Below are 27168 nucleotides of genomic sequence, written 5' to 3'. Positions count from 1 at the left end.
ATGTGGAGAATACATCTGAAAATCTAGATTTCCACTGTCCCTTAAAAAATCTACAAGATAATGGCAACACTGGAGCCTTATGGCAGCAATAGGCTAGAGCCGAATAGTAGCTGTTGCCTTGCTCTCTGTAGGGTTTCCAGTCTTGATCTTATGATCTTTAAGGTTCCCTCTGGATTATTGTATTTTTTGGCTTTAAAGATACTGTAAGTCAGTATATGATTGTGCTATATCCACATTGTAAAGTGTGGTGCAAAGAGAAGAGTGAGCGCTGTCTGGAGAGGGCACTTTAGTCTTTATGGGACTTGAGCTGGTGCTTCAAGGAGGGAAGGTTGGATCTGGATAGTTTGGAAAGGCCGGGAGAATGGTTGAAGGCTGATCAGATTGTGATCTGATTTTGCCCACGAGTGAAAAGAGTTGCTATGGAGATTCTTGAGAGATGAGGGTTGTGGTTAAAGTTTTATTTTGCTCTTTGTATTTTTTTTCCAGCTGTTTAGAACTGGTTAAAAACACAGGCCTGTCTCCCCAGAGAAGTGTGCATACAAACAGTTTTTGCATAAATTTTTGGGACACCGTGAATCTGTGGACCCAGTCTTGAATATTAATAACTCCCAAATGTCTATCTGGTTTAAATTATTGGGTTTGAATAAAAATTGTATTATCTATGGCTGCATAAATAGTTGTTATGAGATAACTTGCAGTAAATAAAAAAAATCAGTGGCTTTATCACTTTCTCTGTGTGTGGAAAATTGCCAGTTCCTATTTTCAGAATTATGCTGACAGCAGTTATGATGCTAAAGTGTTTTCTTTTGTTTTAGATGTACAAACCTCTGTTGGACAAAGCTGGTTTGGGATCCATAACTTCTGTTCGCTTTCTGGGAGATCAACAAAGAGTATTTCTTTCTAAAGACCTTTTGAAGCCTATACAGGTAAAACATAGAAACAGTAGTAAACCTTAGAAACAGAAATACGAACTCCTTTAACATGAGAAGTAAAGTACAGTTGAACCTTAAATAGTGTGGGTATTATGGATGCCTACTCCTTGCACAGTAAAACATCTACATATAACTTTGATTCCCTCCAAACTCTACTAATAGCTTACTGTTGACCATAAGCCTTATTGATAAACAGTTGGTTAACATATATTTTGTATATGTATTATATACTGTATTCTTACAATAAAATTAGCTAGATAAAAGAAAATGTTATTAAAATCATAAGCAGAATACATTTAGTATTCATTAAGTGGAAGTAGATCATTATAAAGGTTTTTGTCCTTGTCTTCATGTTGAGTAGACTTTCGGTCTTGCAATCTCGGGTGACAGAGGCGGAAGGAAATCTGTTTATAAGGGGGCCTGCACAGTCCACACCTGTGTTGTTCAGTGGCCAACTGTATATTGATGTTGATTGCTCTAATTTAAATACCTAACAGGAAAGAACCCATCCCATCAGCAGTTAGGTGTTAGACATCATTCCTCAATGTTAGCTTTTCGGTTAGTGCTGTCCATTTACGGTTGAAAGGACAAGGGTATTATAGTTGAGATGGTGTGTGTGTATGGAAACACTTAGGTGATATGAAAATAATATTTAAAAGTAGACCGTTGTTTATATACATATATGTGCATGCATACATAGACACTCATGCATACATATATACAAGCAATCCTCATTATTTGTAGATTTTATGTTTGTGAATTTACCTATTTGCTAAAATATATTTGTAACCCCAAATCAATACTTGTGGTGGTTCATGGTCATTCACCAGTACTTGCAGAGCTGCAAATAATTTGAGTTGCATGATGCAGGTTCCCAGCTCCTAGCTAAGGTTAAATAAGGTGATGTTCCACCTTGTTTCACTTATGCTGTAAACAAGTGTGCTTTTTGCAGTCTATTCAGTGCTGCATTTTTGTGTTTTTTTTTTTTTTTTTTTTTTTTTTTTGGTGATTTCACCGTTTAAAATGGCCCCCAAAAGCAGTGCTGAAGTGCCATGATGTGTCTTAAGAACAAAATACATGTGTTAGATAAGCTTCGTTCGTCTGAGTTATAGTGCTCTTGGCTGTGAATTCAAGGTTAGTGCATAAGCAGTATATATTAAATAAGATGTCTTTCAACAGAAACACATAAAACAAGATTATGTGTCAATTGGTTGATGAAAATGTGACCAGAGGCTTGAAGGAACCTACAACTGTATTTCCCCTAGGAGCAATGGTTCAGTATTTGTTAATAAAATGTTTTTTTGCAACTTGATAAAACATAACTACTGCAAATGATGAGAATAGACTGCACACACGCATACAAACACACACACATTATAATAATAATCATCTTTTAGATATCATTTATAAAGCTGAATAATCTTCTTTACCAAGCCTTCTGTTTTGTGACTTCATACCTGACTTGTTTCTTTGGGGTATAGAACTATGAAACCTATTTGCTAAAAGTAGTTTGGGGTCAGTGGTTATCAGGTTGCCGAGCCTGTATTGGGAAGCCCAAAGCACTGGCTTTTCCTCTACTTGAGTCTCATCCATACTTCCAATATCTGGAAAGTGAGTGAAAACAGGATTCATAATCTGAACCTTATTTTATAATGTTTAAGTAATGGAACAGAGGAAGATGCTTTCACTTAGTTAATTTCAGACACAAGTTCTTGTGTTATACCCATCTTGATATTTTTCCTGCCTTAAAAGGAAGACTGACTTGCTTGCAGGGATCAAATAACATACAGGGGGGTTGTGGATATTTTGCTTTACTGAGTAATAAAAGGAATTTTTTATTCTTAGTGCTGTTTTCTGAATTTACATCTTTCCTGTATTTAAGGTTTTCAATTAAGGTAGAACCCTAGTTTTGTTTCTTGGGATTGAAAAAGAAACATCTAAATTAATAAGTTTATATTTGTTCTCGGGAAGAGGGGCTGTGGGGCTGTGAGCCATCAGTGTGAATGTTGTCATTAATACGATATTAATATATAATTAACTGGGAGAACTATAATGTGTGGTCTTGACTTTTAGTGATGTTGAGTTTTCAAAGTTTAGTACTTCAGAGAATTATCTTGTAGATATGGGTGATCACAGTAAGCTGTACGAAATTCCACGTTGGGGGATGTGATTACCCCAGTAGGATACTTGCTCTAGATAATGCACAGAGCACCTGAAAATCATTTGGCATGTGCAAAAATTGGGATTGAAAGTCAGGGTCCGTCTTTAGATTGAATTTTACTCAGTTATCTGTGGGTAAGAAAAAGATAAGGTATCTGGACAACTATCTTGCACTTTCGTTAAGCCCTAAACTCTCCTAGGCAGCCTAATATTTTTCTACTTTATTGAAGCCCTTTGCGGCTCTTTCCATTGATACGTACTTTCATCTTGTAGTAGGAATTGGAGAATATAATTAAATTTTTTGAAATTGCATAAACAATACATGCATGAGAAAAAAACAAAAACTAACCCATTCTGGTAATTAATGTTGATCTCTTATGGAGACCCTAGGTTTGTCTAATGTTACTTGGCAAAAGAAATACATTTTTTCCAGCACAGCTTCTCTAACAGACTAGTTATCCTTCCCAGTGGGAAAAATGGATGACCCATTCTTGGTCATTATCCATTTCACAGTGGCAGAAAAGCATAAAGCCCTGATATTGGAAGGGCTTCTGTGTGTAGCACTGTTTTTTCTTTGCCCTGCTAGAATTCGGTTTGGCAGGTTATTCCTATTGACAGTTTCTGTATTACATTTATCATAACTGGGTGTGCACACAAAGCCAGAAGACTGTGGAATAGTGCCAAGAATGGAGCTGCTGCCAAGAATTGAATGTTTCAGAACTGGCTTACTCCGATGCCTTAGGCTATTCATTCAGATTTTCTGTTTGTCCCTCCACCTCCCTTTTTGTAAAAAAGAATGCATTTTGTAATACTAGTTAGGTTAAATGAATGTGTGAAATGAGTTGTTAAAAACAGCAGTTTCTTACCAGGAAGGGAGCTGAAGCTTGGTCAGCTTTAAGGGGCCTTAGAAAATAGGGTTTTGGCCTAGGTAACCAGGCTGAGATGTGGTTCAAGATTTTCCCTAAAATTGCCATCATGGGTGCATGCTTGCTCATCCCCAGGGTGGCCACTGGGCACAGCCATGGGTTTACTAATGGGAATATGGAAAAAAGGGCTGCCCATTATCAGTGGACTTTGGTGGAAAGAGATATGTGTACCTCTGGAGTTAATCTTTACAGTGTGTCAAAAGGTTTGGAGAACATTGATCAAGGAAACATTTTTCTGATTGATGAATAAACTAACTCTCAGTTATGGTCATCTACCCCTGCTAGTAGGTTACACAGTGTATTATATAGTACATGCAGTGTGTTATAAAAAAAAAACCCAGACAGGAATTGCAATGAATTGACCATATACATCTGTCTCTTGTGTGTCATTATCTGTGTTTTTTGTCCCTTGGATTTGGATTGTGATTTCCCCATCCCCAGTATTTAGGATACAGAGTGTTTTTTACTTGGATTGACCAGCTGTTTGTTTGCTTACTTTTTTCCCATTGCCAAAGTTAGTCATTTTTAAAATTATGCTTTGAGTTCCTCTTAATATTTCTCATGCTTCTAGCTTGGGATGACTTTACTTCAGTCTGCCTTATAGCTGTGATCATTTGATGGTCTAGGACTTTTTGAGCCATCTGGTTTACTGGAATTGGAATGATTTGGGCTATCACATGGTTTGTTGACACTACTTTAACCCATTTGATTAACCAATTGAAATAGCCCACTGGAATTTAAATAACTCTTCTTATTAACTGTTACCCTTAACATGTAATGATCTTTCATTTTTCAGGATGTAAACAGTCTTCGACTTTCTCTTACGGATAATCAGATTGTCAGTAAAGAATTTCAAGCTTTGATTGTGAAGCATTTAGATGAAAGCCATCTTTTAAAAGGTATATATGCATTATCTAGTGGTGATAGTTCACGAGTTGACCAGTGATTAGCTTGTGAGAAACTAGGGTTTAGCCTCTCATTCATTTGCTCATGGAAATTTCTTTTTTCTTTTTTTTTTTTTTGAGACAGTCTAGTTCCTAGGCTGGAGTGCCAGTGGAGCTGTCTTGGCTCACTGCAACCTCTGCCTTACAAGTAGCTAGGACTACAGGCACGCACCACCACACCCGGCTAGTTTTTGTATTTTTAGTAGAGACAAGGTTTCACTATTTCACCATGTTGGCCAGGCTGGTGTCAAACTCCTGGCCTTAAGTGATCTGCCTGCCAAGTGTGAGCCATCACGCCGGGCCATTTCTTACTTTTTTTCTAAAATAAATTTTTAAGAATTTTAAAATTTAAAATTCAAAAAATGTGTGTGTTGCTAAAACCTCTGAAATTTGGAAAGTTCAGGGATTATATGAAACTAACAGTAAAGTAGGGCCAGGCACAGTGGCTCAAGCCTGTGATCCCAGCACTTTGGGACGTCCAAAGTGGGAGGATTGCTTGAGCCTATGATAGGAGTTCAAGACCAGCTTGGGCAACACAGGGAGACGTCGATCTCTACAAAACATTTTAAAAAAAATTAGCCCGGTGTGGTGGCACATGCCTGTAATCCCAGCTACTCAGGAGGCTGAGGCAGGAGGATCACTTGAACCCAGGAGGTCAAGGCTACAGTGATCCCTGATTACACTGCTACACTCCAGCGTGGGTGAGAGCAAGACCCTGTCTCAAAAAAAAAAAAGATATTTTTAAAGCTCAGCTATATTTTGATGTGGAATTTGATATGTTTGGAATATCAGCCATATAAAATGGATAAGGCATTAATTTGATAGTCCTTACCTTCCCATTTGTGTTACTGAGTTTCTACAATCATACATTTTTTTCTGTGTTTTTTAGATTATCAGACATAGTATTTTTGTTGGGGTTCCTGAATTTGATTCCTCTAAAACTACACAGGACAGTGAGTGAGGTCTTGATGAATTGTCTAATACTACTTTGGTCCGATACAAAATAAAAAGTTTAAATTTTCTCATAGCTTTTCTGAAATGTCAGTCATCTTATGTTTGTAGTGATTCTTTTAATGTTTACTTTTGCATTTTTTTAAAAAAGACTTAGGAAAAGATTGTCCTGGATGATGTTGCTATTGGGAGATAATGCAAATTGCTCTAAGTTTTTTTTTTTTTTTTTTTTTTAAGGTGACAAAAACTTAGTTGGTTCAGAAGTAAAAATTTATAGCTTGGACCCATCTACTCAGTGGTTTTCAGCAACCGTTGTAAATGGAAACCCAGCATCAAAAACTCTTCAAGTCAACTGTGAGGAGGTAAAGACAACAATAACTCTTTGTAAGATAACTCGACAAAGCATGATAACTATACAAAGCATTTATGATTTTCTAGGCACTAAATACCTTTATTATTTTATAGGGTAGAAATAATTACAGTTGTTTTAAAAAGAAATTATTCATAAGAAGCTCCTATTGTTATGTTAATGAACCTGATTTTCAGTATGTTCTTGAGCATTTATTATTTTCCCGTATCTTTGTTTCATTTATTTTTAAGATTCCAGCACTGAAAATTGTTGATCCGTCACTGATTCATGTTGAAGTTGTACACGATAACCTTGTGACATGTGGTAAGATATGTTATTAAAATCTTTCTTCTTCCTCCTTTCCTCCGTTCTTCTCACATTAAGAGAAACAGGGAAGCCAACTTAACCTATTTTTAAATATTTTAGGTAATTCTGCAAGAATTGGAGCTGTAAAACGCAAGTCTTCTGAGAATAATGGAACCCTGGTTTCCAAACAAGCAAAATCTTGCTCTGAGGTAACCTTTATTTATGTCACTTGTGTAAAGCTTTCCTTAACTCTAACATTGCACGGCTAGTTTTTATTTTTTATTATTTATTTAATTATTTTTATTTTTTTAGAGATAGGCTCTCACTCTGTCACCCAGACTGGAGTGCAGTGGTGCAACCAGAGCTTACTGCAGCCTTGAACTCCTGCCTCCATAGTAGCTGGGACTGCAGGCATGTGCCATGCATGACACCTGGCTAATTTTTGTGTTTTTTGTAGAGACAGGGTCTTGGTATGTTGACCAGACTGGTCTTGAATTCCTGGGCTCAAGCGATCCTCCCGCCTCAGCTTCCCAAACTGCTGAGATTACAGTCATGCGTGAGCTACTGCCCCTGGCTGCATGGCAATTTTTTTTAGAGTTATATTGCTGTCTGCTCTTCTTTGCTAGTTCCAGATCTTGGCCATAATTTCTACACTGAAGCAGATGGAGATAATATAAGTTTATGGTTCACTATTTTATGTAAAAAAGTTTCATTTTTTGGTATTTGCTGGAGATTCTCAATAGATTTGACAATTTCACCATGCGGAAGTGTTCTTAAAGGTAAATTGAGTTGTGTGTGTCAATGCCTGGCATGAAAAGAGGGAAGGAGCCTTAGAATTCTGAGTAGTTTGGGTGTTGAGATAGGACCTTCACCTTCTCAATAATAAGGAATTTAATTGGCCATTTATGATTGGGTAAACAAATGTATTTCAAGGAAAGTGATTGGTTTGCCATTACTAATTTCTGTCCAGAAAAGTTTAGGCTTTTGTGAATGCTACTGTGGGTTCAGGTACCAGATTTAATTCTATTCTGAAATAGTTACCATTTGGACTGAGACTGTTTCTCTTTTAGGTGAATTAAATCATTAGGACCTATTCCAATACAAATAACTTTTTGGCACCTTAGGAATCCAAATGCCTAAATGTCACATGGATAGTTTCCTGTGTTATAATTATCAAAAACTCCTTTATAATGCTCTGCCCCAGGCTGGAGTTTAAAATTTAAAAACTGACCAAGGCCAGGAGAAATGGCATGGGGAGTGGGCCAGGAAGCCAATGAATAAATCTGGGTTTCTTGATTAAGGGCAGACTGGACTACAGCATCGACTAGAACCAAAGCTAGCACTGTGCCACACAAACACTTGAGTCTATGTAGCTAGGATGGTTAATTGGCTTTCTTGAATCTTTCCTGTATACAGGCAACAGGAACTTTGATACTTCACCAAAGGCTTTGTAAACCAGTGTCTGAAGCCTCTGTCCTCCTTTGAAGGGTATAGGCTTTGACCTCTTGAGGCTCAGGTTGCTTAGGAAAGAATGAAGAGTTAAGTATGGAAATTAGTCTTACTACCTTTCATTTTTGCCTTAAAGTTTACAAGGTAATTTCAAGTACATCCATCCAAGAAACCACAGTTACTGTATTAAGTACTCACTGTGTGGTGGATACTTGGTCCTGGAGATTGAAAGGTATCTGGAGTTGCTGTCTCAGATTCCATAGGATAGTGAGGGAGACAGACTTCCAGAGGGCTCCCACAAGTGCAGGGGGAGTGCTCTGGGCAGGAGCTCTGCAGGTGCCTCAAGAAGCAGCCTGGGCAGAGCCTCTCAGACAGGGAGGACGTGTCTTGTTTGGTGAAGGGCACATGTTTCATTGTGGCTGGGGCACAGGAGGCATGGAAAAAGAGAAGCAGGGTCAAAGATAGGAAGTTTGGGTTTTATGCTGCAGATGAAGAGGGGGTGTCTGGGGTGTTCGGGGGTTTTAAGTTCAGGAGATTGACTTAAGCTCTGTAGATGATGGATGAGGGAAGGACATGAGAATAGAAATGAGGGCACTGATGAGGTTAGTTGTATTGCACATCATAAATAGGCTTGAGGTGAGGCAGTAGCTAAGGGGGTGGAGAGCTATTTAGGAGACAGCAGTAGTTGGATTTGGTGGAAGACTAGGTGTTAGGACTGAAGAAGCACAGGAATCTAGCTAATGAAGTAGGTAGAACAAATGGAATGTCTGCCTCAAAGAACATGACAGTTGTAGCTTAGGAAGCCCAAGTGACATGGTCAGGCAATTATTTATGATACTATATAGTCTCCCAGTATAGAAAGGGGCTGAGCTGGTGAGGAATAGGGGTCCCTGGTCTAGAAGGGAACAGATAGTAAGGCTCTGGGTAATTAATGTGGCCAGGACTACACAGAGGATGTCAAGCTCAGAGACAATATTGTCAAGTAATCCATAGTATTAGAAGCTGAGAGATAAACAGGATATAATAATAATTTCTTTATGTCAGGTTTTAACATTAGAGAAATTGTTGGCAGTCTAGACTTAGAAGTAGTAAATATCAGTTTGGAGAAGTTGGTTGTGTGTTGCCTGTCATGGGGAATGTGTCAGTGTAAATTGGGAGTATGATGAAAAGGAGAGCTGAGCTGTGAGACTTGCTGAGGAAGAAGGGTCGGGAATAGGAATGACGTATCCTGTTGGATGGTGGAGCAATCAATCTGGGGTGCAAGCAGAAATGAGGTCAGTGGGAACCTCCCTTGGGGGAAGGTGCCTTCAGAATGTTGAGTGTGTCAGCAATGGGAAAGGTGTTTGAGCAAGTAAATTTCCAACCTTCAAGGAGGTACTTGTAAAATGTGGGCATATAGACGTATATGATATGATCCTGTCTCCTTGATTCAAATTCTTACAAGGCCAGAAGCATTACTTTTTTATCTTTCTCAGCATGTTGCCCATACTATGTGTGCTATTGAGCTGATTGTTGGGCACATTAGAAGCTATTAAAAAAATAAGCCTGCACTTTAGCCTGGAGATAAGTTTCTTAACTTCTGCATCTAAAATGATAAACTAAACTAAGTGTTTTAAAAATGTACATTGCAGCTCTTGAGCTCTATGCTAGTCATGTCATTCTAAAGGAAGTTGAAGGTGGATTTTTACCTGGGTTTCAGAAGTTCTTGAAAATATTTTTTTGATTATGAAGCTCATGTCATTTGAAAATTTTTGGTTAACCTAGGAAAGTATAGTAAAGAATAGAATCATCACTTGTAATCATACTTCTCAGAGACTCTCTGTTTACATTTTGAAATACTTCCCTCCTGTCTCTTCTCCCCCTGTATTTATCACAGAGACCTGATTTTTTTTGTTAGTTTTTTAAAACTAAAAACCATACTCTTGTAGCCTCCTTGATTCCCTTGTAATGTATTATAACTATTATTCCATATCGGTAAATGTCTTTTGTTCTGGGTGATTCTTGTAGTCAGACGAGTTTTGGATACACTGGCCTGGCCTAGATTTCAAGAGGGCTGGAGAGATAAAGGGAGCAGTGGGGAAAGAAAGTTTTTGAAAATGTATGAGTGAAAGGTGAGTACAGTAATGCACTCAGCACGATTCTCACTGTGTTTGCACTTCCCAGATGTGTTGGACTGGCACTTTTAGGGTGGTCTTTAGAAGACAGGCATTTGGGACTAGTAGGCAAGACTGTTGACTGTCTGGATGAATACTTTTGGTTAAGATAAACCTGTTTGCCAGTGATACCTGGCTCCTTGAAGGTCTTCTTTGCCTAGCAGACTATTCCTCAGAGTTACGACGTTGCCTGGTTAGTTGGGAAAGAGTCTGCTGAGGAATGTGAGCCGGCAGTGTCCTTTTTAGAATTCTATCATACACTCAATTATATTATCTCCGTCTGCTGGCAGGGAGGAACTATTGCCATGACTGGTATAGAAGACCTTCAGGGAAAACTCTTCAGGTAAGAAGAAACTTTGACCCTTTGTTGAGTCAGAGGCCAGTGCGGAGGTGCACTCGTGAACATGGGTTTGGGAATTGGAGTCCTGTTCCTGTTGAGCTAAACCTTAGGAAAGTTGTAGAAGGAAATACTTGAGTTTCTTAAAGGAAAAGCACGCTAAGTTGTGCTAATTCTAACACACGGTGACAGAATTGAGAAAATTTTCGTAATGTTTTTCTGCTTTAAGACAGCTCATCTCTAAAATTGAGTTCAGCGCCAGGCACTATGGTAAAAGCACAGCCCTGTAAAGTATACTTCATGGGAAGAAACTGCTAGGAAGTGTTAGAGACTGAATTTCAAACCAAAGGCTAACACCAAAATCCAGTACTCTTCATCACTGTGCTGTTGCCACTACTCTCCAAATCTTCTCCTTGGTGTGGTGAATCACCCTTGTAAAAATAGCAGATTTCTCCTTTCTTCCCTCCTTCCCTCTGTTCCTCCATCCCTCCTTCCAACAAGTATTTATTGCATATTTAGTGTATGCTAGACTGATCTACAGTGGTGATCATCACTTCCTGTCACTTCAGGTAACTCATAAGACTTATTGATTTATAGCTATTTAGAAATGTTACATACTAACAGCATTCACTCCTTGGTATGTTCATTCCACCAGTCTTATTTATTGAGCATCCACTGTATGTTCGGTTTTATGAGGTTATAACAGTGGGCGCAACAGCAGGGCCTCTGCCCATAAAGAGTGTGTGTCCCATTGTGAGGAGACTGACAATGAATAAGTGAAAGGTACTTTCATGGTGTGATAAGGGCTATGAAAGGTATAAACAGAAAAATGATAAAGAGTAAGGGACGGCTTTTGGGATGCTACTTCAGAAAGAGTAATCAGAAATTCTGAGAGGGTGACATATTAACAGACTTGAGGGTGAACAGAGAGAACCAACCAGCCACTGAAAACGATGTAGCCAGAGAGATAACAAGTACAAAGGCCCAGGCAAGAAAGGGCTTAGAACACTAGGAGATGAGAAAGGAAGCAAGTGTAGTTGGAGTACTGTGAGCAAGCGGGGCAGTGAAAGAGATGGGGGGAGGAGGAGCAGGAGTGGTAGGGAGACTGGACCACATGGGATTCTTGTAGGCAGTGGACTGCCGTGATCTTATTTGATTTATGTTTTATAGAGATTGCTCTGTGGTAGAAGAGATTTTGGGTAGGATGCAGAGGATTCAACAAGAATGGAAGGAAGGTTGGTTAGGAGATGTGTAGCTTAGGGGAAAGATGGTAGTAGTAGTGACATGGAAAGAAATGGGTAGATTCAACACATACTTTGCAAATAGAGGCAAGATTTGTTGGTTTATTGATTACATATGGGAAATTAGAGAGATGGAGGGTTTTTTTTTTTTTTTAACTTGAGCGGCTTGATTTTATACAGAGTAAAAATTTATGCTTAGGTTTATAATCCAAATTTCTTAAGTATGTTGCTCTTGGGAGAGTGAGGAAAGGTATTAGTGCATCAATTCTAAACATATTCAGAATAAGGAAGGTGACCAATATGAGGAAAGATAATTGGTAAAATTGAGCCTTGAATAAGCATTTCAAAATGATTTAGCATTAAACTTTGGGAGACTAACCTCAGATTAACAGGGAATTGTAAACTATTATAAGCAAAAGGGACTTTAGGAATAAACTAATTTCCTCATTTAAAGGATTAGGAAACTCAAAAAACACCCAAAACCAACCATCACACCTTCTGGAGAACATTAAGGTACTATTTAACCAAAATTGAGTTGACTGAAATAGTGTAATACATGATCAGATAATTTAGTGCCTAAAAATAGTTGAAACTATGCCAAAACTTTGCCAGTGATTAAATTCTTATTTTTCAGATATATCTGTTTAGTATATGCTAGCTAGTCTTTTCAAGGCTGTCAAGTAAATTTCTGAGAAAAGCATTCATGAGTAGAGTACATATAAATATATTCAAAATTGTCAGGTTTTAAAAACCTGCTGGCCGGGCACAGTGGCTCATGCCTGTAATCCCAGCACTTTAGGAGGCCAAGGCAGGCAGGTTACTTGAGGCCAAGAGTTGGACACCAGCCTTAACATAGCAAAATCCTGTCTCTACTAAAAATACGAAAAACTAGCCGAGCATGGTGGTACATGCCTGTAATCCCAGCTACTTGGGAGGCTGAGCCATGAGAATTGCTAGAACCCTGGAGGCAGAGGTTGCAATGAACCAAGATGGCGCTGCTGCACTCTAGCCTGGGTGATAATAGTGAGACTGTCTCAAAAACAAAAAACAAAACAGAAAACCTATTAGTGGAAGTTGTAATCAAACTTTAGAAGTTAATAACTAGAAGATGATGAAACTTTAGAGATTCTTCAAGTTTAGATTTGGTGGTAAGACAAGACGATTGAGAAAGGTATATGACTTAAAAATTTAAGCACATGTGAGGAGCCTGGTGAAATGGGTGATTTGGTTTCACCTGGTTCAGCCTTAGACTAGTTGTCTTGAGTTTCCTTTCTTTTTTCATGGTGGGAAGTTTATTTTTGTGAATGGTATAAACTGTTAAGAAGTTGATTCAATACTTACATTTTTGTGAAGATTAAATTACCTGAAAAGGGAACCGGGACAGGTGTCCCAACTTTGCCCACAGGCCTGTCATAACTTGATATTTTTTGCAGCTTGGGATGACTTTTGTGACTTGATGAGCCACATAAGAGCAAGAACTGTCCTCAACTTCTATTGCATTGCAAAGGCTTATCTGGGTACCAAATAGGCATCCCTGCCTACAAGAGTCCTATGTGGTCTGGTCTCCTGCCAAACTATGCAGTAAGTGTGTGGTGGGCACTCAAGTCATGCCAAAGTGAATGCATGTGAAGCTGCCACCATTTAAAACTGTCACTTAAAAGTTCACCTCTGTGTTGCATCAGTAAAGTAATTGCCACCTGACTGTTTTCCCGGCACAGTGGTTCAGAGGTCTGAAAAAGATAAGCTTGTGATCCTTTGTAGGAAGACATAAGTTTTGTGAAAAGCTGGAGTGATTACTTACAGTCTTAAAGCCCTTAATTGTATAGTTTATCACTTGTTTCACTTTCCTGTTTCTTTTTATTTGGCAATGGTATTATGTTTGTTTGGTATTAAGCAAATGATCTTAAATTTGGTAGCATTTTATTATTTCCTAACTAGGGACTTCCTTTTAATATCTGTTGGTTTGGTATCTTCTAGGCCTCTCCCAGTATGTGTCCTGTGCAGTCTGTACCTACAACAGTTTTTAAGGAGATACTGCTTGGCTGTACTGCAGCAACTCCACCTAGTAAGGACCCAAGACAGCAAAGTACTCCCCAGGCTGCCAACTCTCCACCTAACCTTGGAGCAAAAATTCCTCAAGGGTGAGTAGTGATTTGTTAAAGATGTTTAATTATAATAATAAAAAATTATTTTAGTCATGGCTCATTGTTTTTATCCCTGGTTGTCCAGGGAGGTTTTTCGTTAGAGTTTCTGAGAAAAGATGGATAGATGCTTTTGAAGGTGAAAAGTATAGAAGGCACACAGAGCAACATAGAAAATGGTATAGAAGTGAAAGGGGGCATGAGAAAAGAGACTGTCTTGATACAGTGAGAAGGATCAATTGAAATAGTACCTTTGTAAAACAGGTGTCTTCTTTTAAGGAAAAGGGAACAGATTGGTTGTACATGGAAGACTGAGGTCAGTGGGAGTGTGAAGAAGCAGTGAGACATGGTTACAGTGAGAGATTCTCCACAGCCTCGACATGAGTTGACCCAACTATAGTTGAGAAATGTGGCAGTAGAGAGGACTCTAAGAATAATAGAAATGAGGAAGCAATAGCTGTAGGTGGTAACTGTTACTAACTTGTAGAGGAAGAAAACAAGTACGAAATGTAAAGTTTCACTAGAAAGTTTAAAGTAGGTACAAGGTTGACAGAGCAAGTAGTTTTAAGGGAAGGATCTCTTCTGGGAAGTGGTGGTGGCCTGTGTAGGCAGGCAGTTGATACAGACTTAAGATGTAGGTCAGAGAGACTGTGGTATAGAAAAGTAGGTTTGGAAGGTGGGAGAGTGGCTGAGCACACTGGTTCACTGGGAAAAAGTAGTCAGTCTGGGATAGAGCTTGGAGGATGGCCATGTGGCAGTCAGACAGGAGGAGGAGCAGTCTTCAAAATAGAAACGGAGGAAACATTAGGAAGTTCAGTGATATCCAAGGAAAGATTTTTCATCTGAGTGTTTAAATGAAAAATTCTTCTCCAGGGTGAAGTCCTTTGGTAGAGGCAGGAACAAACAGGTATAATAGAAAAAAAGGACTTTGCATTTTTCTGGAGAAAGAACTCTAGGATGCTAAGAAACAAAAGTTCTTCAAGGCTATCCCTAGTAAGATGTACAGGGAAAATACCAAATCGTTCTGTGAATAACCAAGTAATCAATCAGCTATTCTATTTGCTATGTGTTCTGATCACTGAACAAACAAGAATGAAATTATTCTCTGTTAGGGCTGGTTACATGTTGGCTCATAGCAGAAAAGGGTTTTGTGCTGCTGCCAGTTTGTTAGTTTTTTTTTTTAGTTTTTGAGGTTTTTTAGAGACAGGATCTTGCTCTCTTGCCCAGGAGGGAGTGCAGTTGCAGTGGTACAGTCAAAGCTTAAGTTTACTGCAGCTTTGAACTCCTGGGCTCAATTGATCCTCTTGCCTCAGCCTCCCAAGTAGCTGGGACTACAGGCGCGTGCCACCACACCAGGCTAATTTTTAATTTTTTTGTAGAGATGGGGGACTTGCTATTTTGCCCAGTCTGGTCATGAACTCCTGGCCTCTAGCAGTCCTCTCATCTTGGCCTCCCAGAATCCTGGGATTACAGGTGTGAGCCCTTGTGCCTTGCCCATTGTTCGTTTTTAATTAGATTTTGTGTGAATTATCTTTGAAGGGATTTCTAACATTTTTTATATACGTATATATTTTAGAATTTTTATCTTGACACATTGACCTTTACTAGAGGTTCAATTTTTGACTCTTGGCAAGTAGCAAGAATGGAGTTTTATCTTTAAAATTCAGACATAATCTTTACTATGGAAGAAAGAGTTTTAGCAGAGGTTTCTCTGAAATTTACAAAAAAAAAAAAAAAAGAAGAAAGAAAACTTTCAGAATTGCCCCTACACAGACTTCTGGTTTTGATACTTATAAACCAGAGAGCTGCTTATCTGCTGAGTATATTCTTTGGTTTCATACAATATTTTGTTTTGAGGGAAAGCTAAGGTTCATTGTGCTGTGAGAAGTAGAACTAACGTAAGAAGTTAAAGATTTCTGAGAACGTGCAGACATAATTTAGGGTTGTATTTTTCTGAGTGTTTATGATATTTTTGCAGAACCATTGACTGATGACTTTTAACTCTAGCTCACAGAAATCTATCCTAAATTCTGTAACATATAAGAAATTTTCTTTTTTCTTTCATACTCATTACCTTAGGGAACCAAACAGTTTGGGGAAGACAATGGAGAGATAAAAAGAGGCCTGGATGCTAGCTTTCTATATTATATTTTTCAGATGTCATAAACAAAGTTTACCAGAGGAAATTTCTTCCTGTCTAAATACAAAGTCTGAAGCTCTGAGAACAAAACCAGATGTCTGCAAAGCAGGGTTGCTCTCAAAGTCCTCTCAGATTGGAACTGGAGACTTGAAAATTCTGACTGAGCCAAAAGGCAGCTGTACTCAGCCTAAGACAAACACTGATCAGGAAAACAGATTGGAGTCTGTTCCACAAGCATTGACTGGCCTTCCTAAGGAGTGCTTACCTACAAAGGCTTCTTCTAAGGCAGAATTGGAAATTGCCAATCCTCCTGAACTGCAGAAGCACCTAGAACATGCACCTTCCCCATCGGATGTTTCAAATGCACCAGAAGTGAAAGCAGGTGTCAATAGTGATAGCCCTAATAACTGTTCAGGAAAAAAGGTAGAACCTTCAGCTTTAGCTTGCCGATCACAGAATTTAAAGGAATCTTCAGTAAAAGTAGATAATGAAAGCTGTTGTACAAGAAGCAACAATAAAATCCAGAATGGTGAGTGTTTCTCAATATCTTTATTGGTAGAAGGTAAGAAATGGTAGATATATATATCTCTTTCTTGTCCTATGAGAAACTATGTGAAAATGACTCTGTAGAAATAGTTTATACAGTCAGAAAAGTTGAAAGAAGGTATAATTCCCAAATCTCAGAAATGATTACTGTTAATATTTTGGTGTACCTGGTTTCATGTATATAGAAATACAGATAAACTGTATTACACAAATGGGTTCATGCCAATAATTTTACCCTGTGAATTAGTGTAGGTGTCTATTAGTATTTTAAAGCAAGGATTCCATTATGTTCATTTACCATAGGATTTAACTGGTTCCTATTAGGTGGGTAATTAGGTGGTTCCCAATTCTTAGGTTAAGAAAATTTTGAAACAAAATCTAAAGTAATCTGGTGATTACTTTATTTCAGCTTGTCACTGATCTTTCTGTTACATCCAGGTTGGAGTAGAAGAGGTGATCTGTGACAGGTAGCTGAGATTTGAAATTTTAGAAAAGATGCAGAATTGTATCATTTCTGGAAAAAGGACTTGGGTTAAAGATGTTACGGATAGGGCTGAACTACCAGGAAGAGTCTCTTTGCTTAAGGGGAGGTCCTGCTGCACCCACAATTTAAAACTACTACTCTTATGGGGAAATTGGTACGTTGTACTTGATGCTACTTATATGAAGTTTGAGGATGCATTATAATGGTGGTAGTTATCAGAAGCTCTGTTACTAGAGTTAGAAGAACAAAATGTTTTCAGCATGTCAAAAGGTTTAGAGCTATTAGAATTTAAAGATGCCTTTTGATCACTGTTAGCTATGTGGGAAATTGATATGGATTTTGTTAATGTTTTAGGCTGGGCATAGTAGCTAACACCTGTAATCCTAATACTTTGGGAGGCCACTGTGGGAGGATTGCTTCAGACCAGGAGTTTGAGACCAGCCTGGGCAACATAGTGAGACCCCATCTCCACAAAAAATTTTTTAAAAAATCAGCCAGGCATGGTGGGGCACACCTGTTATTCCTAGCTACTGGAGAAGCTGAGGCAGGGGGGTTGCTTGACCCCAGGAGTTGGAGGCTGCGGTGAGTTATGATTGTACCACTGTACTCTAGCCTGGGCGACAGAGTGAGAGCTTGGCTCAAAAAACAAACAAACGAAAACAACCTACGAAAACAATTTATTTATTTGGATCAGTAAAAATGAATATATCTACACTATCTTTTTTAACTGCAGGCCTCTGTGAAATTAGAGGGCAAGATGGCTGGATTTGACTTGTGAATCTTTTTTAGTATAGCATTGGAAGAATAGAAAGAACTTTCTTTGCCTAGCAATACTTCTAACCTAGCTTCTTCATTGAGGTTTAAGTTAATATAGCTGTTAATTTGCATAAAATTAATTGCATAAGATTATCCTGTTCTCAGAAATTATGTAACACTCAAAAGAAAGTACATATTCATAACCATATCCTTGTTCTATTTATTCTTTTTGAATCATCAGCTCTCACACTCAGCTAGTTTTTGAAGCAAATTACTTTAATATTATGTGACGAAACAGTAAAGATTCTAGTGCAATAAGCACATGATAGATACACAAGTGAGTTACGGAGTCCAGCTTTGTCTCATTTAATATGTTATGCAGCTATTCCCCATCTAATGGATTTTAAAAGAAGTGAAAAACTTACTTACATCCTGGAGTAGCACATCCTGCTATCTACTGTGACTTTTTTTTTTTTGGTTGAGGTGTGAGAGTGTGATCAGAAGCCTACCGGGACTTCTGAGCTGTGTCCACTAGTACTGCATGTTAGTACAGAAGTCTTGGAAAACTTTTCTGCTCCTTTCTTCCACTTGGGGTCTAGAAAACAAAAGCAAACTGGAGTCAAACAGCTGCCTTTTTTTCTGTTCAGATAGATACGTGGCTCCTCAGAAGTGGGCGTTGCATTTTTCTCTTGACTTGGCTTTGAATTCAGAGAATCACTGATGGTAGCACCTGTTGCTCTCCTCAGTAAAGAGCTAGATTTAGACAGTTCAACTTTCTTGTTTCTAGATATTTCCTCTTGTGAGCCAGGATAGAACAGATAAGATAACCTTCTTGCCTGTGATCTGTGGAAGCCTGGCTCAACTCAAAGGATGTCTTTCAATATCTGAGTAATTAAAATTACATCCTTGAACTACTAATCTCATTATTTTCTCTCCTTTCTTACTTTACCTTCTCTTTCACTATAACTGAGTAGGAGTGTTTAAGGGATCAAGGACTAACAGCATCATGTAGAAATTTACATGTGGTCTAGTCCTGCTTTAAAAGAGAGGTAAGATTAGATCACCTCTAAGGTAATTATTGAAGATGTTTACTTTATTTAAAACCTTCTTTGGTTTGGGATCTTCCAGTTTTCTCCAAGACTCACCTCTCCCACCCATCTCTCAACTAGTTCCCCAGAAGCTGTTGGTTTTTGACTTTTGTTTGTTTGCCTAAAAACCCACTTCCCTCTTCTCAGCTCTCTGGGACCCTAAGAAAAGGTCTTTTCTGTTTTCTATGAAATATTCCTTAAGGCTCTTGACATACAAATGGATTCCTTACTTTGTTATTTTCTCTGACACGGTGATTGCTCTTTCCTGATACATGTCTACCTTGTCTTTAGAAACCATGTTAACATTTCAAATTCTCCGGCCTATTACAAGTTAAAACATAAAATCTGCATTTACTTAGAATGATAATCCTGTCTGTAGCCAGTGCTCTTAATCCTGCATGGACCACATGTGTGAAAGAAGGGGAAGGCGTGTCAGGAGTCAAGTGACAGGCATTTAGAAGATGCTCTAACTCCATAGACCCAGGGGCTACGTAGGAAAGTGATTTGTTTATTGTTATTTTTAGAATGGTTAGCTTTTGCATTGTACTTTTAAAAACACACCTTAAACCAGTCTTTTTTGAATTTGGAAAGTGACAGAATGGACATCTACTAAGTCAGGCCTCTGCAGAAGTGAGCCTCGAGAGAGTTTGAATTAAATGTCTGATTTGAAAACATCCTAAAATGTAGGGTTGTGAATAGAAGTATACATTAACTTTGAATTGTGAGTCTGGCTGTTTAATTTGGGGTTTTATGTTGCCAAATGGATTGAGCAAATAAGAATTGTTTTATAAAGAGAGTAAAACTTTCCCAGTTATTCTGATAGTTGTCTTCTGTTGAGCCATTTTTAGAAATTACAGTTGAACCAGGAATTGAGAAGGGAGTTCTCTTTAAGGGAATATTGGGTTTTTGAATAGAATTCAGTCATATATGAATGTGATTTTTAAAAATTTGAGGTCCTGTCTCCTTAATCTTTTGTTTTCCTAGCCCCATCCAGGAAGTCAGTTTTGACAGACCCAGCTAAACTCAAAAAGCTGCAACAGAGTGGCGAGGCCTTCGTACAGGATGATTCTTGTGTGAACATCGTGGCACAGTTGCCTAAATGCCGAGAGTGTCGCTTGGACAGTCTCCGCAAGGATAAGGAGCAACAGAAGGACTCACCTGTGTTTTGCCGCTTCTTTCACTTCAGGAGGTGAGGCATTTTGGGAAAAGTTCAGATAATCTGGGCATACTTGTTATGCTAGATCATCTGGCATACTTTTGTTACTCTTTTATCAACAGTAAATCTAGAAGTAAAAAGGTGGTAGATGTTGCATTTATAATCTCTAGGTTGGAGAATCTAGATCTTATTGCATGTTACTTTTCATTCTTATTTTTGATTTTTTTTAAAGTAACAAAGCTTAAAAATATAAACTTCTATTTCAAAAAGTAACAGTCATTATAGAAAAATGTCGAAGGTTCTGAAAAACCACTACAAATAACTACTGTTAACTTTTCAGTGCACTGTATGATCATAAAATGTATACCTAGTTGGTATATTGCACACCCTGTTTTGAATCTTACTTTCCCATTACATAGTAGGAACCTCTTGATCATAACCTTTTTCTTTAAATACTTTTGAATTTCTGTGTAAGAGCACATTATAGTAATGTTTGATAATTTATTTCACCAATTCCCTTGTTGGTATTAAGATTATTTTGTATTTTTTGTGACTGGAAGTAATGCAGAAATGATCTTCTTGTCCATGTCCCTGATTATTTGCTTTGGGAGGATTACTAGAAGTGGCATTTCTGGGTCAGAAGGTGTGTGTGTTTTAAGGCTTTGATACACCTGTTCTGCCAAGTTATCCTCCAGGAAGGTCGCACCTGTGTCCTTGACCACTGCAGGGTTTGATCATGCTCCCATGGTCTCTGTACCATTGCCAGCAGGGAGAGGCATACCTTTTTAAAAAATCTTTTCCAATTTTATAGGCAAAATTTTCATATATATATATATGTGTGTGTGTGTGTGTATGTATATGTGTATATATGTATATATGTGTGTATATATGTGTATATATGTATATATGTGTGTATATATGTGTATATGTGTGTATGTGTGTATATGTGTATATATGTATATATATGTGTGTGTATATATATATTTTCAAAATCATTTTCTTTAAATTCTTCTATCCTGAGTGAAGAAAAAAGCAGCCCTATCTTTTTTGTTCATATAGAAATGAACAGTGTTGGTATAGTTGAACTTGAGATATAATTCACTTTCTCAGAAATCTAGGTACTTTCAGGTTGGACTAACTCTAATCATAAACAGAAGAGTTGATTTCAATTCCTATTCTCCTCCTCCCTTTTCATTTTATCTAAGTTAAAAGATTGCTGATGAGCTGAATTAAATGCACAGGGAATTTAGATCATTATATCTGTGCTCGTAACTTTCAGATTCAGGCTTATTTAACGAAGTAAGAGTTTTTTAGGTACTAGTTTGCCCCATTCATCCCTTTGTAAATTGCAAAAGCACGTCATAAAGCATGTGGGTAGCATTTAGAGCTGTAATACTGTTAACGTATGTTAACATATGCATATATTAATATATTCTGAATAACGCCTGGCCCAGAATAAGCTGTTAGTAGAGGGTAACTCTGTTTCCCTTCCTCTCGAGAATTTTCTTCTTAAACAGTGTGTTACAATGCATATTCATTTGTATGTGTATGTATTTTGAAGACACTGAAATGGTTATGCTTTGTACAGGTCTTTGTGTTTCTATTCACTTGATTTCATGTTGTTATGGCTCCTCTGCTATGAAAAATATAACTAGATTGGATGAGAGAGTGGTTTAAGTTGCAAAGGCATTTTAGGGAAGGGATAATTTTTTTTTCTTTCTTTTGTTCTTTGTAATATGATTAGAGCTTTTTTTTTTTAACCCACTATATTTTTGTAGCAGTCTAGAAGTCATTGACTTTATGACTTAGCTGTTTTTTTCATTTTTGACTTCTTTAAAGGGGAAAGTACCTTTGCCTAATGCTGCGTAGTAGAAGCCAGTGTAGTAGAAACTAGAAGAAACTCATATCTTGGTAAAAGAATATCATAATTTAACTTTTTTCCTGATGTTTAGCGTGAAGATTGAGGCTGTCATTAGCCTCCTCATCAAGTTTGTATCTCATTAAACTCTTCTGCAAATAAAATAGGAGTCGGGGTAGGGTCTCAGTGGTAAGGCTCAGCTGCTAGGTCCTATTGCCATTACCTCCCACTTTGAAATGCTTTCAAATTTATTTTTTTGTGTTATGACTATCTCTAATTTGGGCCGTCTTAAAAAATTAAAAACTTGCATCTCTCATTTGGACTGCTTGAAATAATTTGCGTATGTTAGGTAACAGTGTCTTGTCCTTCCAGTTTATTCTGCACTCTTTTGGACAAATGGTTTTACTAAAACACAACTTTGCCTGTGTCTCACATGATGACTTTTGATAGCTGCCCAGTGCCTAGCAAAGTCAAGGTCCCCAATGAAATACTGAAGGCTTTCAGCAATTGACCCCAACTTACCTCTGCAAGTTCTTCCTGATTCTTACCTATTTGAATAAACCGTTTAGTCTAATTAGTCTATTGTCACCCTGTTCACCTCTAGTTTTCTTGCTTTTATATGAAGTACTGTCTCTTGGACATACCTTCTTTACCTAATTGTCTACCTTTTCTTGCCAAAGCAAGCTCAATTACTCTCTTTACTATGAAGCCCTTGTCGTATTGGCCCACAAAACTCATAGCAGTCAGCACTTCCTCCTCTGCTCTTATAAGAATTAATGACTGTTACGATATCTGTTACAGGCTACTTCATTGTGTTTTACATCTATTTCTTATGTCTCCTACTAGAAATATTTGTTTGTATGTACGTATGTATGTATGTATTTACTTATTTATGTTTAGAGACAGAATCTTGCTCTGCTGCCCAGGCTGGAGTGCATTGGCACGATCGTAGCTCACTGTGTAACCTCAAACTCCTGTGCTCAAGTGATCCTCCCATCTCAGCTTCCCAGGTAGCTAGGACTACGGGCTTGTGCTACCATGCCTGGCTAATTTAAAAAATTTTTTCTTGTAGAGACAGGGTCTTGTTGTGTTCTCTGGGCTGGTCTCAAACTGAATCTGTCTCAGCCTCCCAAAGTGCTGGGATTACAGTGAGCCATTGTGCCTAGACAGAATACTGTACTTTTAGGCTGGGTATGGTGGTTCATGCTTGTAATCGTAGCACTTCAGGAGACCAAGGTGGGAGGATCGCTTGAGCCCAGGAGTTTGACAGCAGCTTGGGCAACAGGGCAAAACCCTGTCTCTACAAAAAATAGAAAAAGAAAATTAGCTGGGCGTGGTGGCACATGCCTGCCTTCCCAGCCACTTGAGAGGCGAAGGTGGGAGGATTGCTGAAGTCTGGGAGTGGGGGTTGCAGTGAGCCGTAATCATACCACTGTACTCCAGCCTGGGCATTGGAGTGAGATGTCTCAAAAAGAAAAAGAAAAATCTTGTGTTTCAAAAATTTAAAACTAATACATAGCTTATGAAAAGAACATTCAAGTGTTATACAGTATTGAAGGCAGATAATGAACAAATGTTCTGCCCTTTGTTCCACTTCTTAGGTTCTGAGGCCCATTTTAATGCCTCCCTCTTTCCAGAAGCTTGGACAGTAACGTGCAGCTGGAATTTATATAGGCACCAAGTACCTCACAGACCAGTGTGGTCATTGCTTCAGTGACTGTCTAGGGGTTACCCTTCTTTAGCTGAGCTTTTTTCTTGAAGCAGTAGTTGTATTTAAATCTGATCAGATTATTTATCACCTTCTGTTAACGACTTAACTTCTGTAGTAACTTGTGATTTTCCTTGCTCTTAAGTGCCAAGTCCAGCAAGTCGAACAACTATCCCTGGAGGCAGTATGATTATATTGGTTTGAGTGCAAAATATACCTCTCTCCCCTTCTCCTCCCTCCTCTTTCCCCTGTCTAGCTTGTCTTTTGGGGAAAAAGTGTTTTTAATCTTCCTACTGACATTGCCAAATAATCATTGGCTGTGATTAGCCATGGAGATTACAGAAAACTAGGAAGGACTTTGTTGATTTAAATAGTAATTACAAGTTGTGGATGGGCATGGTGGCTCATGCCTGTAGTCCCAGCACTTTGGGAGGCTGAGGCAGGCGTATCACCTGAGGTCAGGAGTTCAAGACCAGCCTGGCCAACATAGCGAAACCCCATTTCTACTAAAAATACAAAAATTAGGCGGGAGTGGTGGCAGGCCCCTGTAATCCCAGCTAAAGGGGAAGCTGAGGCACGGAGAGTTGCTTGAACTTGGGAGGCAGAGGTTGCAGTAAGCCGAGATGGCACCACTGCACTCCAGCCTGGGTGACAGAGCGAGACTCCATCCCCCCCCCCCAAAAAAAGTAATAACAAGTTGTAAATAAGTTTTGTGTGTGTGTGTGTGTGTGTGTGTCTGTACATTACATCTTTTTTTCCCCTGCTTCCCCTAGGTTACAATTCAACAAACATGGTGTGTTGCGGGTAGAAGGCTTCTTAACACCAAACAAGTATGACAATGAAGCAATTGGCTTGTGGTTACCTTTAACCAAAAACGTTGTGGGGATTGATTTGGACACAGCAAAGTACATCTTGGCCAACATTGGAGACCACTTCTGTCAAATGGTGATTTCTGAAAAGGAAGCTATGTCAACTATTGAGCCACACAGTAAGAGCATCTCTTAGGGGGTAGGATTTTCGAGCCCAATTTGATTTTTGTTCCTAAGTGACACCTAAGTCCTAATTGCTTGGGTTTTTTTTCACCCAGAAGTTTAGATAACTTTGGTATAATGAGGTTGCATTTTTCCTTTTGCAACAGGTTTGATCAGAGTTAGCCACCTATCTTTGGGGTTTATTTTGGGCCAATTAACAGAGGAGTGGAACTCCTTTTTTGTTAGGAAAGGTGAAGTGAGGGTGGAATTTGCACAGCCTCACCAGCAGTGCAGGCACACTAAAAGGGGATGAGGTCTCAGATTGGTTTATTTTAAAACAAAGGTTCTTAATCATGAATACATTTCAAGGAAAATAAGAATGGGAAGGCTGACTCTTAGACCTACCGCGTTAGAGTCTGCAGGGCTGGGTCCCAGACTTGAGAATGAGAACAGGTTCAGAATGGAAATGATTGTTAGAGTCAAGGTTTGAAGGGAATACTTGGAGGTTCTAGATGTGCATGTGCTTGTGTCCTCCCCTCTTTGGGAGCACTCTTACACTGATCTGGCAGCCCATTAAGCCACAGGAATCAGGGTAGGTGGCACATTAGAGCCAGACCTCCTTCATGGCATCTCAAGCTAGGATGTTTGGAGGACGGTGCAGCGTCTTCCTATCCATGTCCCTCTGTGGAAATGAGTTATCCAGCCAGAAGCACCATGGGGCATCTGTCTTGTAAGCCTCATATTTTCTTTCATCATTTTATCTTTACCAGTGGTTGAAAGTTAAAAGTGAAGCCTTTCTATTCCTCTGGTGTGTCTCTTTTTAGACTTTGCTTAACCAAGTATGTTTGAATACAAGCATCCATGCCAGTCTTAAGAATTTTGATTTATTACCAGCAACTAACAACCTAGCTTAAGCACAAAAATAACTTATTGAATATGTGTGGATACTGTCTCAAGAGTCTAAGGAACAGGACTAGGTCATTCCCAGCTGTAGGAATCCAGAGCTGCCTGGGAGAAAGGGAATTGCGAGTGCCTGGGACAACCAGAGCTATTCTTTAGAATTACTTCATTCAGCTGGGGTAGTGGAGACTCTAAGTCAAGAGTCTTATTATACTTTTCCCCCTGTAGTCTGTTTAAGACAAGCAATATTAGTTTTCCATTTTCAATAGAGATACAAAGTTTCTTTATTAAATATATTTAAGTAAAAGTAGTAGATTGAAAGAAAAATTCCTAAGTAACTGGTCTGGCAGTGGTACATACATGACTGCAATGTGGAAACACTTTTTTGGAATGTATTAGTGGCTTTGCTCCTGAATCAGCAGAGCTGTTTTAAGCAAGTGATGGCTTTTTCTTTGATAAAGATGAGTCATCTAAAAAATGTTTTTTTTTCATATAGAAAAAGGCACAGTTATCTTTTACAGCATAATTAAGAAACTCTCCTTGAAGATTTAAATGGGATTAACCTCTCCTCTTTGCCTTTTTGATTATCCTGTTGCTCTTTCTTTTCTCTGTGACAAGCTGGTCAGATTGGAGAGAGAAACTCACTGTGAGTGATACTGAAATATGCCACCATACCCAGAAGAGTTTACCTCTGATCCTGAGATTAGGGAGCAGATCTCGACTATTACTACTTATGTTCTGTCCTTTCAGTGACAAATAATCATTAAACAGGTGGCTAAGAGATCTAAGAGTACTTTCTGATGAAACAGTCTAATCCAAGTGTCCAAGATGAAGTTCATAAAATCTCATTTGTAAGATGCCTAAAGCTATATGAATGTGCCCTGTGCTATTACATTATAATGTAATGGCAGAAGTTCATTCAGCAGTTGGATTGATTTTGTATAAATTAAAGCTTGGTCATTTGGGTTGTGTTCAGTCCGAAGAAGGAATGAGTTAACCCCAAACTGGATTAGGAAAAAGATGTTCTCCATAGAACAGGAGTGCAGCAGCTTTGATGCAGTGTTGTTCAGGAGAGAGACAGACTGACTGCCAGGAGTCTCCTAGTCAGGAGACCTTGGGCTTTTCTGTGACCCACAAAAATGTCCTCCCTTTGCTCATACTTCTGAAAGCTTGCTGATAACCTGGTTTGGTTCCCTGATTTGGCACTCCTCCATCTAGGGGAAGGGTTCAATGGCCCATCCAGTTTTGGAAGGCCTCTCCCTCCAGTTATTAGGTCTTGGCCACTGGAACAGAAAATGCTGCTTTGTGGAATCCCCGGTCGTGCCTTAATCTGCTGGATGTTTGGTTAGTGTGAGTTAGTCCTGGGTGCCTGCATCATTCCTGGCACTGGCTAAATCGAATTTCTGACTGACTGGTGAAGAAACTGATCTTGGACCATTGTGCCTGCACAAAGTTAATGTGCAACTCCCTCCAGGCCCCCTGAGAACCTTGGAGTTTTTAATGGGCAGTCTGAGTGGATGTAGGGTATCTGAATAACCTGATACTCAGTGCAGATTACTGGGTTTGTGGATCTGAGTAAATTTTTCATTTTCCTTTGGAGAAAGCCTGGAACATGCTGCCTTTAAATTCTGAAAGGGACTCATGACTCAGAGGTTAAGAACCACTGTTGTGT

The 27168-nt window shown here is 38.7% G+C and overlaps 1 protein-coding gene across 2 annotated transcripts in view; it reads left to right on the top strand.

Annotated features, from left to right (window-relative positions):
- KDM3A (lysine demethylase 3A) overlaps positions 1–27168 on the top strand; it is a 51488-nt gene that overhangs the window by 9142 nt on the left and 15178 nt on the right. For both annotated transcript variants that reach the window (XM_525805.8, XM_054677986.2), the window contains exons 4-12: positions 816–926; positions 4815–4917; positions 6151–6275; positions 6514–6586; positions 6689–6777; positions 13726–13889; positions 16047–16558; positions 19888–20092; positions 24399–24613. In XM_525805.8, the coding sequence (XP_525805.4) occupies positions 816–926; positions 4815–4917; positions 6151–6275; positions 6514–6586; positions 6689–6777; positions 13726–13889; positions 16047–16558; positions 19888–20092; positions 24399–24613 (1597 nt within the window). The remainder of the gene's footprint in view (positions 1–815; positions 927–4814; positions 4918–6150; positions 6276–6513; positions 6587–6688; positions 6778–13725; positions 13890–16046; positions 16559–19887; positions 20093–24398; positions 24614–27168) is intronic.

The sequence above is a fragment of the Pan troglodytes genome, chromosome 12 (assembly GCF_028858775.2).
Source record: "Pan troglodytes isolate AG18354 chromosome 12, NHGRI_mPanTro3-v2.0_pri, whole genome shotgun sequence".
NCBI lineage: Eukaryota > Metazoa > Chordata > Mammalia > Primates > Hominidae > Pan > Pan troglodytes.
This window is presented reverse-complemented; position numbering and strand designations above follow the sequence as displayed.